This window comes from Aythya marila, assembly GCF_965140915.1.
Source record: "Aythya marila genome assembly, chromosome: 16".
Taxonomy (NCBI): domain Eukaryota; kingdom Metazoa; phylum Chordata; class Aves; order Anseriformes; family Anatidae; genus Aythya; species Aythya marila.
The window spans coordinates 7,947,686-7,963,598 of record NC_139057.1 but is presented as its reverse complement, the minus strand read 5'-3'; the positions used below and the strand labels follow the sequence as shown (position 1 = coordinate 7,963,598).

General features: G+C 50.0%; 1 protein-coding gene across 6 annotated transcripts in view; it reads right to left on the bottom strand.

The window, feature by feature from the left end:
* The window catches only part of NFATC2 (nuclear factor of activated T cells 2), a 99,044-nt gene extending 84,270 nt beyond the window's left edge, over window positions 1-14,774 (bottom strand). For 4 of the 6 annotated variants that reach the window (XM_082773409.1, XM_082773407.1, XM_082773412.1 and 1 more), the window contains exon 1: window positions 6,623-7,281. In XM_082773409.1, the coding sequence (XP_082629535.1) occupies window positions 6,623-6,767 (145 nt within the window). In that variant the 5' untranslated portion in view covers window positions 6,768-7,281. Of the gene's footprint in view, window positions 1-6,622; window positions 7,282-13,667; window positions 13,805-14,502 lie in introns of those variants that run through there. The other 2 variants (XM_082773410.1, XM_082773411.1) reach the window with 2 other exon arrangements.
* Window positions 14,775-15,913: the final 1,139 nt, after the last annotated feature.

Sequence of the window (15,913 nt, the reverse complement as noted above, 5' to 3'; positions counted from 1 at the left end):
CACAGAATTTCTATGTGACAGGATCAGAGACAACTGGAAGAGTCCAGCTTGCAGAGTCCTTAAGGTTCCCTCTGGCTTTTAATCCCAGCACGTAGCTGCTTGGGGAATAGGGAAAACAGCAATGAGTAACTGAATTTTGAGCTGAACATTTTTTAGCACCATTATCTCAGATATCAGAGCTTTGGCATTCACAGGAATTCACGTGCCACTCACATCACTCATATTCTGTCACATCATGCCTAGATATTGGTGCTATGATTCACTGTGAATTAAACTCATCCCTCCTTAGGGCTCAACAGAGCAACACGCCTTCTCGCAGTCGCACAAAACATCGCTCCCACTGCTTTCAGAAGAATCATTCAGATTCAAATTGATGCAAGCGAGCAAAATCAGCACCAAACAGAGCAAAGATTGACATCAAGAGTCGAGACAGGATTCACACAGTGATCAGTAATCGCATAAAAGCTCTCCAGGCTGAACAGCTTCACATCAAGGAACAGGCGGCCGTTTCAGTTCCCCATTCAACAGACTGCTGTAATAGCTGCCCCCACCGCACACGTTAAATCTTACTATCTGTGCCATTAGCTGCCAGGTACACATACAAGAGGGAAAGAATAACAGGTCCTCACAACGTATGTCACGCAATGAAGCCAGTATGTTCAGATTTGTGTCGAGGGGATAGGGGGACAGCAACAAGATATTTATATGTGCATGTGTAATTTTTAAGGTTTTATGAATAACAAACACATACACCCCCCATTTTGCTCATTAAAAACAGGCTTTCGATTATTTATATTATTTTTCTTTCCTTTTCCCTGAAACACTGTGTTATTAAGCACTTTCAATACAAGCACTTTCATCCTGGCTATCCACCCTCCAAGAGGATCCGTGCTCCAGATATTAATGACAATATTTCGGCACAACAGCAAGCTGCAACACGACCGTGCCTTCATGCAGCATTCTTCCCAGAGCACTCCAAAGCGCTTCACAGGCCACGCAAGCTGGGATTGCTCACCCCTCGCTAGCCGGGAGCGAGCCAGGCAGGCACCCTTTGCCAAGCAGACAACACCCACAGCCTTCCTCAGAACAAAAATATTTAGCTTCCCCCCCACTAAACACACACACACGTTGAATTATTGATAAAGCGGGTGGCAGCGCTGGGACGTGGGGAGTGCTGCAGACAAGTGCGGCTTGGCCCGCGTCAGGTCAGGGAGCCCCTGGGCTCGGGGCGGGGGCGGCTCCGTGCGGCCTGGAGACGCTGCCGGGCCCTGACGCATCGGCCTGGCTTCAGCAGGACCCAGGGCTTGAGGGTTTTTTTGGGAGATCTCCCGGGCCTGCGTAGTTTCAGAGCTACAATGAAATCACTGTCCCAGGCGCTGTTGCCCACGCCTGTGGCGTCACAGTCTGTTGCTGCAGAAACGCCTGTGATGCTACAGGGCAACACTCTGACTTCACGGGGGAGGGAGAAGGGGCGCTTGGGTGAAGCAGCGAGTGCTGCGTTCCTGAAATAAACGGCTCTTCCACTGACAGCAGCAGCAGTTTTGGCTCATGATTCAGCAGGAGCAGGACTGGCTGCTCAGCTCACTGCCGATGTGCCCAGGATCCACTCAGGGAAGGGGAGGACGCAAGCCAACATCCCACTTCCCCATGCAAGCGCCACGGGAGTTTGTTTTTCCAAACAACATCAGGAGACGGGAGGGTCAGGGAAAGTTGTTCCCCTCCTGCTTTCCCTCTGCATTCACAGGCACCAGCCTGAATGTGGAGCAGCCCCAGGCATGGCAGCGTATCCCATGGGTGCTTCTCCTCAGCGCGGGGAGGAAAAGCTGCCCCCATGAGCTTGGTTAGGGTGGCAGGAGCAGAGGAGAGCCCCCCGCAGGGCACCCTGAGGAGGCGAGGGGCCATTGCATCCCCATACAATAGGACCATTATGATCAATAGACCTAGCACACATGTTCTGCAAGAACTGAAGTATCTTTGCAACCTGTGTGGAACTCCAGGCAGCACGGCTTTGCTCCCAGTGTTGTGCCACCTTCAAGGATTCATCTATTCCTGCACCCCAGCACACAGACAGAGCTCTTTCTGTGAAGGACGGCCCTCTCCACTGCTTTTTCTGACCGCAGCTGGACAGACATCTCAGGGAGCGACCCAGAGCAGCACAGCTCCCCTGACACCCCTCTTTCTGCCCCTGTCACCACAGGGCTTCCCCACCTCCCTTCACTTGGGCACTGCTCAGTCTCTTAGCCTTAGCTTTCACTGCTGACTCATTCTCTGATTCACTAACAAAATATCCTTCTTGCTTGAAAGGGAGTTAAAAGAAAGAGAACTTCACATCCAAACAGCACCGGTGCCTCCCCACATCCTCAGTCAGCGTCAGCGCAGACTGTCAGCAGACCTACTCCACCACTCCCCCCTGGTACCCAAGCCTCACGGCTAGCGACGGCCTACCTCCAAGCCCTGCGGGAGGGATCGCATCCAAGCTGACAGCTCTTTATTACCCGCTTTGTTCCTCAGTCTTTATTCAGTTAAAAGTTCACAAGATGATCTTTCCTCTTCTCACAATAGGAAATGGAAGCAGAACTCTGTACACTACCACGTTATAAATAAACAGCACACCAGCTCCTATAGACACACGAATGCTGCAGGCAGCTCAACTAACCATCTGGTGGCTGGGCCACCTCCCCAGGTGCTCACATTGCAAGCAATTACCACGAAGAGCTAAAACACAGGTGAAAAAGATCAATGGATTTAAGTTTCAAAGGATTTAACTTTTCACACACCTCTGAAAGAGGAAAACCTGTACTGAGGCCTGCTGGGCCCAGGAGATTTCCCCAGTCTGGCCCGACGCACACCAGTGCGTGCACACATGTGTTTGCAGCGGCCCACCCTGTGCTGTTTGTTAAACAAGGCAGCAACTTCAAAGCCATTCAGTCAGCCAAATGTGACCTTGCCAATTAGCATGAAATTAGGGAATAACAGATCACCAGAGCAACTGCATTCCACAATGGGTTCATACAAATCATCATCTAAGAAAAGCTAAAGATAGCCGTGTGCAGGACAAGGCAGCCAAGGGAACGCAGGGAAGAAGCTTGGATTTGACCTCACACCCATTTGCTGTAATTTAAATTGAGTTACTTATTTGCATAAGTAAGACAGTCCTAAAAATTTTTAATTACTTATTATCATTTCATGACGAGTCCGGAGCTTTTTTGCATTTTTCAAAAGCTGGGTATTCTGATATTTACTCTAGCTGCCTGGAAGCTCAAAGTGAAAGTTGGTTTCCTGAGTGAAATCTGGTATTCTCTGTTACATGTGCATATTTGTTTCCTTACTGTACGGCTGCTGCTGAACACTGCGTCCTGTGTTACCGAGGCAGTTACCAGCACTGAGCTGCAAGCATTTTTCCCCTTTTAATAGCTTTGTAGTGGGGAGAAAAAGGAGGAATGAGGCAAATTATACAGCGTTTAACAACTACAAGAGGTAGCAATGTCTCTATGAGTCTATCTACCTATAAGTCAGCACTTAAAAGAATATTAATATTTACAGGTACTCCCTGTTTCCCCTCTCTATAATATATATACATAGCCATTTGCTTTAAGATTCTTATTGCAAGATGCAATGTAAAGGCTGCTGAGCTACAGCAAAGGCTTGAGTCTATGAGCAAATCCTCCTTCTGACTGCCAGGCTCACCTGTTGTCGTAGGGCAGGATTTGTCTGGAATCTTATTAAAAGATGGGTTTTGTTTGAATTTTAAGTTTCAGAACTCCACTCAGAGGATCGCTTCTCAGAAGGGTTAACCTCAAGTATCAAAAAAAAGATGTGCTAGTGCTATCTATCGGTGGAACAATCATCCCATGGTAAACACAGAACAAAAATACAAGAACTGACCTGCAAAAGCAGAGCAGAGATCTGGCTTTCCATTTTTTTGTCTCTCATAGTGGAGAGAGATTATGGAATTAGTAAGGAATAACATTCAAAACATTTGTCAGAACATGTTCATCAGGGAATCCTATTTGCAGGAGCTAGTTCAAATTCTCATTTAGAGTCTGCCATTCCTCTCGCAGAGGAGTTGTAACCTTGCTGGGAGGTTCAACAGGTGCAACTACTTTCTGTCAGTCTCCTCTGAGAAACAAAGATATTCAGCACCTTTCAAATTTGAAATTAGATAAAACTTGGGGTACCACTAGCAATGCCTCCACGTGTCTCTTTGAAGGGCATGAATCTAACACATAGTTTAAAAGGGCAGTAAGCATCTTCCACACCCAAGCGAAACCATGACTTCAGCCTAGCAGCCAGGACACCCACTTTGCACAATTCCCAAAGCCATTCACCTGGGCACTTCTTGGAGTTCAGCCTGCTAAAGGCAGACATGTCTGGTTTGAAAATACCAAGGAGAAGATAGCTAATTAAAGTCTGGCCAGTAAGGGTGAAAGTAAAAGGCACATGGAAAATGGCACTGTGTACAACACTCCTGCTTATGGAAATGGTTGGCTTAAAGAGGAATATCTAATATTAATAATATTGACCGTAGGGTTTTTATTTACCCTTTTTTCCTCTGTTGCTTTTATAGCAGTCCATGTTCCTGTTGTCTCAGGCACACATAAGCACTCCTGAATGCCAACTGCTTTCAGTAAGAATATTTCTGGCATTTCCATGGCAACAAGTTGTGATATAGATCCTACTTTTAAAACACAAGCTTAGGTAGATACTGTCAAATCACAACCTTTTAAAAAATCGTTTATCATGAATAAACTTTCATACCAATCCATTTCTAGAGCCCTGGATTTCTATTTGTTTCATTAACTATTTTTTTAATTACTTTTAGCATGTTTGCAGAGATTTGTTATTATAGGTCTTGTCATGAGCAGTGGGTGGAGCTGCCCAGACTGAGGAAACCAGAGCCTCTTTCAAACAGGCTTTGAACATAGGAACCAGACTCAAATACGGGGATCCTCGCTCAGACACTCCTATGGTTTTGGTTCCATTTTGAATCCTCCACTGAAAGGGACTTGTTTTCCTAACTGCAGTTCATCTGAGGCCAGAATCTCACATGAACAACAAGCATCATTTACCACCAGCATGTGGATAAAGCCCTTCCTCAACATTTGAACATTTTCTGTTCTCGTGTAAACACGCTTTAATCTTTTGTACATTAAAGGTCACGGATGTATACTGGATTGCTTACAGACTCAAGCTGGTGCCTTTTCAAAGCAAGAGAGAATGTTCTCCAGATTACAATGCCAGTATATATGGCTGTGATTTTTTTTTATGCTAATGATTTCCATCTTTGGAACAAACAAAATTACTACTAATTATGGTTTCCAGTCATTCAAATGTGGAGAAAGCAGGCTCAAGAAGGAAGTTACTTCTACTACAAGCGTACACTGCTCTGCATTTATGCGGTTGAGAAGATTAAACTTTCTACCCCCCACCTACGCACTGCTATATTCTGTGGAACTTCCCACCTAAGGCCTCACAGCAGTACTCGCTATTGCAAAGACGTGAAAAGAATAGTATCTGAAACTTTCTCTGAAAGTGAATGTATTTTCATTAAAATCACTGACCTCTTCCCATCATGGGTTTATTACAGCATGGTTTGATCTACATTAATCCTTGAAAGAAACTTCAGCTTTGGACATTGGATGGCACTAGCCACCCTAACTCAGCTGCCATGCTGGCGCACGTTTCTATATGTGCACATGTAAACAAAGACTAAAACTCAGCAACTACTCTCCATTTTGCTAATGATGCCACAGTTCAGGCCTATTGGGTCTCCTTCACCTGCACCATCCCCTAAGAACACAGCATCTTCTTCAAATGCCCTAACGAAATGCCACCTCTACTGTGCAGAATCAAAAACGAGCATGTCTTAGAAATGACATCCCAGCACTGCTTTCCTCGGGGTCCTGCCCCTTTCATCTGGTTTACACAGATCTGTATTTTAAGAAGCTGCAAGTATCACTTTTTAGTACCACTAACAGGCAGAATCATCATTTGGAAAGTCAGGGAGCACTTGTCACGACACTTTTAGTACCACAGACTTGCATGAAGTCGGAAAAGTAGGAGAACAACCTGTCACTTTTTTTAAAAAGACCTTTTCTTTTTTCAGTTTAACCAAAGTCTATGACATCTGAACCCAAACTGAAAACCAGCTCGGCAGAGCTCCCTGCCACGCCAGCTCCCTAACTCTCCTCCTGGGCAGGGAGCTCCCAGCGCACCCTCTGCCGCCGTGAGGACGGCCACAAGGCAACCATCCGAGCCGGGCGCTTCTCCATCTCCTTCCCGCAGCCCCAGGACTTTGTGTCACTACCAGGCGAGTCCCAGCATCTCTCCGGCCACCCCGGGCACCACCGAGGCACCTCCGCTTGCTGCAGCCCGGACGGGCGCGTCCAGAGCGGCCCCGCATCCCTCAGCGGGTGGCAGCAGGAGGCAGCAGGAGGCAGCAGGAGGCAGCGGGGCACCGCACCCAGCCGCCAGCCCGGCCGGGGGCTCGGCGAGGCGGGCAGGGGCCGGCAGCAGCCCCGGCCCCTTCCTTTTCCCCCCCGGGCCGGTCCCCGGGGACCGCTGGGTCCGACAGCGGCGGCCCCCGTCGGGGCGAGGCGGCGGCGCCCGGCTCCTCACCAACCTTCGATCGGCTTCAGGTAGTCGTAGTCGAAGAGGATGGAGAAGTCAAACTCCTCCTGGGGGCTGCCATCCCGGGCCGGCCCGGGGCCTTGCCCGGAGCCCCCTTCCTGCGGCTCGGGCTGCGGAGCCCGGGCAGCGGCGCTCATCGCGGCCAGAGCCCGGCGGGCGGCGGCGGCGGGGAGCCCCGGAGGTGGCCTTCAACAGCGAGCGGAGAGAATTACAGGGGATGAGAGGGGGAAGAAATAAAAGAGAAAAAAAAATAAAAATAAAAGAGGGGGAGAAAAAAAAAAAGTAAAGGGAAAAAAAAAAACTCTCGCAGGGGTCGCGCAGAGGCCGGCGCGGCTGCCCCCGACGGCGGGGTGCGGGCGAGGAAGCCCTGCGGCGGCCCACGAGGGGATGGCGAGATGAGCAGCGGCTGCTTCCTGCTCCCGAGCAGCCACCTGCCGCCCGGGGCCGCCCCCGCGGAGGAGGAGCCCGGCCCGGCTGCACCGCACCGGCCCCGGGGAAGGGTGGCCCCGGCCGGGGTGCCGGTGGCCGAGCGGGGCCCCGCTGGGGGAGGAGGAGGGAGAGGGAAAAGGGAAGAGCTGGGAGAGGGAAGAGCAGGGAAACGGCCTCGCACGGTGCTGGGGAGCCCCCAGTGCCCGAGCTGCTCCCTGTCCTGTTACCCCAAGGGTCCCTGCTGAGGTTGGCAGGGGCTGCGGGTGGTGCTGCCCTTGCCTCCTGCAGGCTTCACACATCCCAAGCCACGTGCTCCTTCCCCTCGCCACCCGCAGGTTTCTGGGAGCATCTCCTGCAGGAGACTGACCTCCCTTCACTAGAACACCTTTAAAAACGCAAAGCCCGTCATGCACAAGGCCTCTGTTCTTCCCTGCCTTGCTCACAAACAGCGTTTCACCCAGTGGGCCTCACCGCCTTCCCTGCTGACCACAGCACCAGTGCTGCCAGCTTCCCCAGGTACCCCTCGCCCACCCAAGCCACATTGGCTGCATTCATCGGTCTGCCCGGGGCACTTCCAGGGGCTGGTCGCCTCCTGCCAACAGCCCTCTGCCCCTCTGACGGCTGCTGCTACCAGCAGGCTTCACTCGTGGGTACCTGGAGATCCTAAATTTGTGTGTTTAGAGCATCTGTGGTCAGAAGACTCTGTTCCTTCGCTTACCTGTTTGTATGGTTCCCTTTATTACTGAACAGATTGCTGTCACTGGGTCTGTGGCTTTGAAAAGAGCTCTTAGTCTGTAGACAGGGTAGGGAGGCAAAGGCAGAGAGACCAAGATCATTAAAAAGGTATTTTAGTGTTTACTTCAACTTGTTTTTATTTGCTAAGCCTAAAAAGCCTACAAATCTGACCCTAAACTACTCGCCTAAGTCTGTTTCATAGCTCACATCAACTGGGGTCTCTATGTTGAGGCTTATAACCTGCCACTGTCATCGTTAATATGGCCAGCCACATCATCACCTTCTCATCGCATTTTTTTACCATCCTTTGCCAGTTTGGAGTGCAAGAACAACTATGCTGAGCTGCTGCAGAAGCCCGCAGCAAGCCCTGTACCAGCCAGTCGCCCAGCGGCAGCTACTGGGACGTGTTTAGAGGCACCTATTGGTGACTGGGAACACTGCACCAGGCTTTCTGGTGTGAAGGGAGAGTGAGGGTAACTGCGAGGGCTCTGCTTTTGGGGCTGCATAAAGGCAGCTGGGGAGCAATCAGGCGGGATTCAGGCCTTTATGGCATTAATTCTTTACCTGAAAGTGGCAAGGGTTAGGGATAGCAGACTTCCAGAAAGGGCAGGCGATCCGGCAGACCTGATGGGCTGGGGTTTTTACTAAGGTATTTACAGGAGATGGTTAGCTGGAAATACCGGGATCCCTGCTGGTATGTTCTGTCTATACATGTACTGCTGGAGAGCAATTTCAACAGGGAAAGGAAAGCCACCAGTCCACATTCACAGCCACCAGCTTAACGAGCCATTTCACTGCAGTCAGTGCCAGGTTTTAACTCAGCAGAGACTAAAAGGACAGTATTTCTTTCTCGGGAACGCACAATATACGTAGTAATACAATAGCTTCCTAGGACCAAGCTATTTGAACTTTCTCCTGAGCTCCCTGCCAAAACAGCCAGGAACAGCAATTAGCTGGGTTTCCACACGGTCAGCAGGCAGCTTTGTGTGTGCACACGCATGTGGACAAGCAGCGTGAAGAGCCCACAGGCTGTGTACATCTCCCCTTGTGCCACACGATGCTGCTTCCTGGCCCGCTGTGGTTGCTTGCCTGGTGCGGGGACTGCTGAAGCCTGTTTTGGAAAGGATCCAGTGCTCTCTCTGTGGTCGAGCTGGAGACCACAGTTAAGTCTACCTCATCTGCTGCAGCGCTTCTTAATACTACACGAGGCGCTCGCACTCTGTAGTTTCTTACTGGTTCGGCCAGGGACAGGGCTCTGCTGCCGCCGGGCACAGACCGGGAAGCCTGCGCAGCCGGTGATTAGCGGTCTTGGCTACTGGGATTCAGAAATGAGGCCACCCCAGGAAGCTGCAGATGGGGCTGAGCTCCTACCCTCAGGAACGTGCATGGGGAACGGCAGGGTACCGGCTCCTTAGGGAACATGTGCTGCTGTGTCTGAGGGCTTGATTCCTTCTGAACTGTTTAAATTTGAAGAAAAGAATATATTGAATTGGTGTATTTATATATCTGTTCTAAAATGATGCTTACCATTTGCTGGAGCACTAGCCTTTTATCATTAGCCCTTCTATTTAAAATTCATTAGAAAAACTAAATATACTTGCTGATCTTGGCTTAGCACTAAAGAGAGCTGTCATTCTTCCAGCTAACAACACATGGAGCACGATTGGATAGCATCATTTATATTAGCCACAAAAAGAAAATATGTAAATGATAATATTGGCCTTTTTAAATAAGATATGGGTGATTGGCAGGAGAGCATGGGGAAATGACCCCAACTTCTGCTAAATCTTTATCCGATCCTTCATCCTATATTTCCTAGCTTGCCTGCAATCCGTTAAGAATGTCAAGTTTTAAAGTTATCCTTAGCTACTCCTAGAATTAGTAATATTCCACAAATGGAAAATGTACCTTCTGCTTTCCAAGAGGACCATGTCATTCGAAATAGCTTCACTGCTAATTCATCGAATCATAAATTCTGACACTGGCGAGGAATTAGGGTGACAAGACAGCAATGAGAGAAGTGTTAGAGAAACGTAGGAATTAGCTCAGCTTGTAGGATTCAACTTTTTTCTTTTTTTTCTCCCAGCAGACAACCTGACAGATGTCAAGGAGCAATAGCCACCAGGCACACAACTGACTGCGTTCCTCTGCTCCCTTCTGCAGCTCATGGGGCACATGAGGACATTGGTCCCATATGCCCACTGAGCTGTATCATACAGGAATTGCAGTTTCCACAGACTTTGAGTACGCTGAGGTGCGAGTTATAATGTTATACCCTGTGGGCTGCCTTGGAACATACCAATGTGTTATTTTGAACAGAAGTGGTCCAAATCCACAAAATAAAGACCTGGATAAATAGAAATGCATGAAAACCATTACTAGGTGCAAGCAGCTGCAGAATTCAGATCAAGTGACAGCTGTAGTTCTTGGAGACCTCCAAGGACTGAGCAAAGTTTTGCTGAGACTCAAAACATGCTCTTGAGCCAACAATGAGAATAGAACATTATAAATTGTTTAAGTTGTAGCTGTTATAGCTACATAACTTACAAATACTGCCCTCAGTCTGTCATTAATAATTAGCAACGGAGAAAATACAGGAAAACTACTAGGCTTAAGTAGTGCATGGACTCTTCTGCTCAATACATGCACTCAGAAAAGGCACCCAGCCACTCCAAATCAAAGGAAAAACCCAAACAATGTGACAAACACTTCCTAATGCTTGTTTTCCATTAAGGCTGGAGAGAAAGGCTAGAATACAGCGTCCAAGGACCGGAAATACTAGCTGCTTTCCCTAATTCTCAGTCTTTTCCATATCAGGAACACTTCCTTTCTGCAAGGCTGCTCCATGTTTTCTCCTTTCACTGCTCAGAAGGCAACACAGCCGCAAGTCTCCAGCCTTGCTCACAGCTCCGCTTGGGCCCGTAGCACCCACATGAGGGCTCTGGGACTCAGCATCAACTCCTATCTTTCTGCAAAGCCGTTTTCATCAGCCAGAAAGGTGTTTCAAGAAGTTAAGCAAAATCTGTCCTTGGCAGCATTAACAAAAATTGCAGCCACGTATACTTGCAGCAGCCTCTACACAGAGCAGAACTGGAAATACATTGTGCTCCCATTTCAGGGAACTGGAGAATGGAAGGAGTCCTTTTCCACATAGTTGGATCGGTGCTTGCCCTTGGCAGGGCTTTGCTTTAATAAACTTTAAAAGTATGTGAATACTGGACTACCTAGATACTTGGGGACGAGAAGTTCAAAAACAAAGCTAAGAGAGTATTTTCTAGTGTAATACAAACTATGATTTAAAAAGTGCTTCATGTATTTCTCAGTGTTTAAATTCACTGCAGATCTAATTTTTCATTTCCAATTTTCAGTTTCTACTTATACTGTTCCATTGTATTTCCTACACCAATAACTTCACTTATGCAAGCGAGTGGACGATGTTCCAAGCTGAAGGAAGCTTTAGACAATCTTCTCAGAAATATGGTGACTCTGCTAATTATTATGTGGACCACATGAAATGTAACTGGATCTGTAAAACTGTATTTTAAAGCCTCGTATTAAACATTTTAAAAGAAAAAGAAGTTGAGAGAAACGTATTAAAAATGCTGCACCGCTATTTAGCAGCTAAAACCCAGAGAAAATACAAGTCAATATTGTTTTAAAAAATCTGAGAGTTCTACTGGTGTATGTGGCAAGCATTAGAAATTTAACAGGCAGCTAAAACTTGTAGATGGACTTAATCCAAGGTCTTTAAAATGAGCTCAGACTCTGAGTGACTGGTTGCTCAGTCTGGAGTGTGGGGAGGGCTATTAAAGAAAAAAAAAAAAAAAAGAGAGAGAGAGAGCAGGGAGAAATATTCTGGTACTTCCTTTAAAAGACACACATGCACACGCTACTATTCAATTTTGGGGTCAGGTTGAGTCAGAGATATTACCCCCCAATTTTAGGCTTAAAGTGGTTTGGCAAGAAAGGACAATGGAAAATTTGCTCATATCTCCGTGTTCCCATTAAGTTCTGAAGTCTGCTGTGCAAACCAAAGGAATGCACATATCATAGTTTAAAAAAATAGATTAAGCCAGTAGTGGAAAAGAAGCTCTAGGATATTATTATCCTAGGCTATTTCCAAAAAATGAATGATGAAACATTTCAGTTAGAATATCTATTGGAATGTTATAAAAGAGTGCTCCAATTATGTCAGTGTCCCATCTGTGAATGTGATTTCTGCCCTGTAAGAGACTCTGAAATGATTCACTGACTGCTAGCTGGTGTAACTGTCTCACTGTGCATGCTTACCCACAGAAAGGGGCTACCTGGAGCGACAGAGCAGTGAGCAATGTGGAAAGACAGGATGACACAGGGACTTGGTTGCCTGATGAAAATCTCTGCTGTGTCTACTCTATCCTGCTGACTGTTGCAGAAGCACAGCACAGGGGAGCAAAGCTGCTGAAGCATCCTTTTGCTAACAGCATTAGGCTGTGCAAAGTCTTCATCCCCCATTCCGAACCTGCTCTAATCATGAAACAGGGCTAGAGCCCGCAATTATTAACCTATATTTTACACACCCTACATTAATGAGACTCCTGCACTGTGCTGTGGGTGCAGAAATCCTCCCAAACACAGAGCCTGATAGCACCACGTGCTATTCACTCCTAGCAGTTTCATGCAGCTATTTCTCTGCGGACAGACTGGGAGCAGGACATGAAGGCGAGTTGCTGTCAGACTGCATTCCCATCACTGCTGTGCCACGGACAGAAGCAAGCATTTTGCCTAAGGGAAAAACACACGCCTGGGCCCAGGAGCATATTCTTTCTGGAGCGTCTCCAGGCTGTGTTGTGTAGCTGACTGCACTGCTTGTCTGGCTACTGTGGTCTCAAATATTTGATCTGGAAAAAAAATCAGTGCTTTTCTTTTTGGTCAGTGACTGCAGGGCTCTGGGGAACATCCGCGCCTGGGGAAAGCGGGGATGCATAATAACGGAAGAAATCCTGGTAGGTGCCATCAGAGCGCTGCCCTGTGCTTTGGTACACCACCACCCTACAGGAGGTGAGAGTGTGACCTTGACAACACCCAGAAGAGCAAGAAGTCTCCTGTCTTCCCCCTTCCTGCTTTCTCTGCAGCAAAATAACTTCTCTGTGGTGTTGTGAGAGTGACTAAGAGCAGCTGAGGTGCTCAGGAGAGAGGGAGTTGTGGCTGGAGGAAGCCGAGGAGCAGGAGGCAAGGCGATGGCCTGATCCTAAGGCGGTGCAAAGCCGGTCGGAGTCTTTCCATTGGCGCTAGCGAGTGCTCGGATGAGCCCTTTTGGGCGTACGCGTTAACGAGTGTGTTTTGGCAGGTGCCTGGGGAAGCTCGCTAAGGCAGGAGAAAATAAACCAGCCGCTGCTAAGAGCCCTTCAAACGCCTCCTACCCGGTAGCCCGAGCATCCCCTCCGCCGGCCCCGGCAGCGCCCGAGCCTGCGGCTCTGACTCAGCGGCCGGCGGCAGGGCCAGCGCTGGCGGCCAGGGGCGGGAGCGGGCCGGGAGGGACCTAAAATGGAGCGAGGCCGTGGAAAAACGGCCCCGTCCCCCCCCCACACACACACCTCCCACCCCCCTCTCTCTCGGCACAGCTCCGCGGGCCGGCAGCCCGCCGCTGTTTGAAAATCGCCACTCACCTGCGCTGACCCCCCTGCGGCTCGGTGGCTGCGGGAGCGGGGGGAGCAGCGTGGGGCCCCCCCAATCTTCATCCCCCCACCCCCCGGCCTCCCCAGCGGTGCTTTTCCCCGGGGAGGGCTTTCCCAGCGCGGAGCATCCTCCGCTTGGAGCCGCTCCCCGAGAGCCCCCCCTCCCCGCAGCCCTGTCCCATTACCCCATAACCCCATACCCCATAACCCCATTACCCCTTGCACCCTTCCGCGGGGCCGCGCCCTGCCCCAACCGCGGGGATGGGATGGGGGGGACCCCGCGGAGGATGCCGCAGCCCCTCCTAGGCGGCGCCAGGCTCTAGGAAAGGGACAGGGGACGAGGGACAGCGGCCAGGGGCCACCTCCGCGGGCTGCCGGCTCGGCCCCGGGGCGCAGCGCAAAGTTGCGCCCCGCGCAGGGGGCGCGCACCGAGCGCTGGCGGCGGGGGCGGCTCCGCCTCTCGCCGCGCTTAACTCCTGCATCCACCGGCACCGCCACCCGCAGGGGGGCCGGGAGGAGCGGGGGCACCGAGCCCCCCACCCCCCGGCCCCGCTGCTCCCCCCCTGGGGGGCTCCGAGGCCGGGGGCAGCCGCGGGCACCCCCCGCGCAAGCCCCGCGCAAGCCCCGGCCCGAGCCCGGCGGTGCCGGGGAAGCCGCCGGCGGTGCCCGGAGCTGCGGCCGGGGGCAGGGGCGGAAGGGTTAAGCGGCCCGGGGGGGTGTCAGCGAGCTCCTCGGGTGCTGGCTCGCAAGAGGAGTCCCTCTGGCTGAGGTTTAAAGGAGGGTTCTCCAGGCAGCTTTGCAGCGCCTTCACGGAGCACGCTTCGAATCAAACCCAAACCCAAACCCAAACCCAAACCCAAACCCAGTCCCGTCCCTGCCCCGAGGGACCTTGTCGCCCCAAGAGCCCTCCTGCCCACCCGGCCGTGCGAGCCGAAAACCCGCAGGAGGCACCTGGTCCACGGGGAGACCCCCACACGGCCCTGGGAAAGGGAAAGGCACGGGAGGGCACGCACACAGCACACAGACACGCAGCACCCGAGTAAGACCCTACCTTGATCCATAGACCTCATGATGTGGTGGTAATGTACCAGCCTGCAGGCAGTTTCTCTCTGCATCAGGAATTTAAAAATAAAAATTAAAAAAAAAAAAAAATCAATAGCAGGGGAAAAAAAAAAAAAAAGAAAAAAGAAAAAAAAGTCTTCTTTAAACCATGTTCAACCAATGCCGCCCAGACAGAGGGAACCCCTCTTGCTCGCCTCCTCCGTAAGTGTTTGGAGGTGCAAAGAGGGATCCGAACTGGGCTGAGCTTGTTCCTGAAGTGAAGTCAGTTCTCTGCTCTGAGATGAGGGTTACTAGAGAGGGAAAGGCCACTTCCTTCCCTGCTCCGAGTGTTTATAGTCTTTGAATGCTGTAAAATAACGGGATTCCCTCACTGTTTCCTCCTGTTTATCCCAGTGCCATGGAAACTCCTGGATGGCCGCCATCTCCCAAACTGAGGGCTTTCCTGCAAGCTTCACACTCAGGAATCCATGACGTCTCCAGCTCCGGGCCAAGGCAGCTCTGCGGCTTTCTCAGTCTGCAGCACAAGCACTTAATTGTTGAGCAGAAAGTTAGAGAGCGAGAAAGAAAGAAATATGGATGATGTTAAAAATCCCAGTGTGTGCTTTTTAAACAAAACTTGCAGGCACTGCAAAGCCTTTCAAAGCAACGGGGCTTCTGTGCAGAAGTTTTCCTTCTTCCCAGCAGAGACAAGCTCAGGCTGCTGCTGCTTTTACCTTTGAATAAATCATTCAGAAAACTCAGGTCCCAAGCTTATATTTATGTCTTTTAAATTTGCCAGCACCCTATTAATACCCATCTTGTTACTGGCACAGGCTTTGGCTTCTAATTACCGCTAGTTTGATTCTTCATGGAGAAGATGAAAAGAAAAAAAAAATCAGTTAATTTGTTTAGTGGCATTTCACAGACCTCTCTCTGTTTCTATTTTTAGATCCATTTAGAAGAGAGAGGAGCAACCCCATGGATTTCCATTGATACACGTGGAGCTTAGCAAGAATGAAATAGCCAAGGAAGCCTCTGAAACCAAGACAACCCGTGTGTGTTTACACATACTATGTATAAACAGGAAAATAAAGCAAAAGAAAACAGGAAAATAAAGTCAGAGATGTGAAGCGTGTGCTGTCTCCCAACATATAGTTTTCACTGGCGTGTTAACAAGCATCTGCCTCTTGATTCTGTATGGGTTCAGTGCCTGCATGCAACTGGACTCGCATATATTTTTTTCCAGAAGCGATCACGAGCTCACATATGTAAACTGCTGCCTCAGGGAGCGGGAGAGCTCTGCAGCTCCCCGGCATTCGTGTCTAACCCCACCGAACGCTGCGACATACCCTGCGAGCCGGGGTGGCTGCCGGGGTCAGCTGGAGCCCTGGGCAGCAGCGGGGAGTGAGTCACTGCACAGG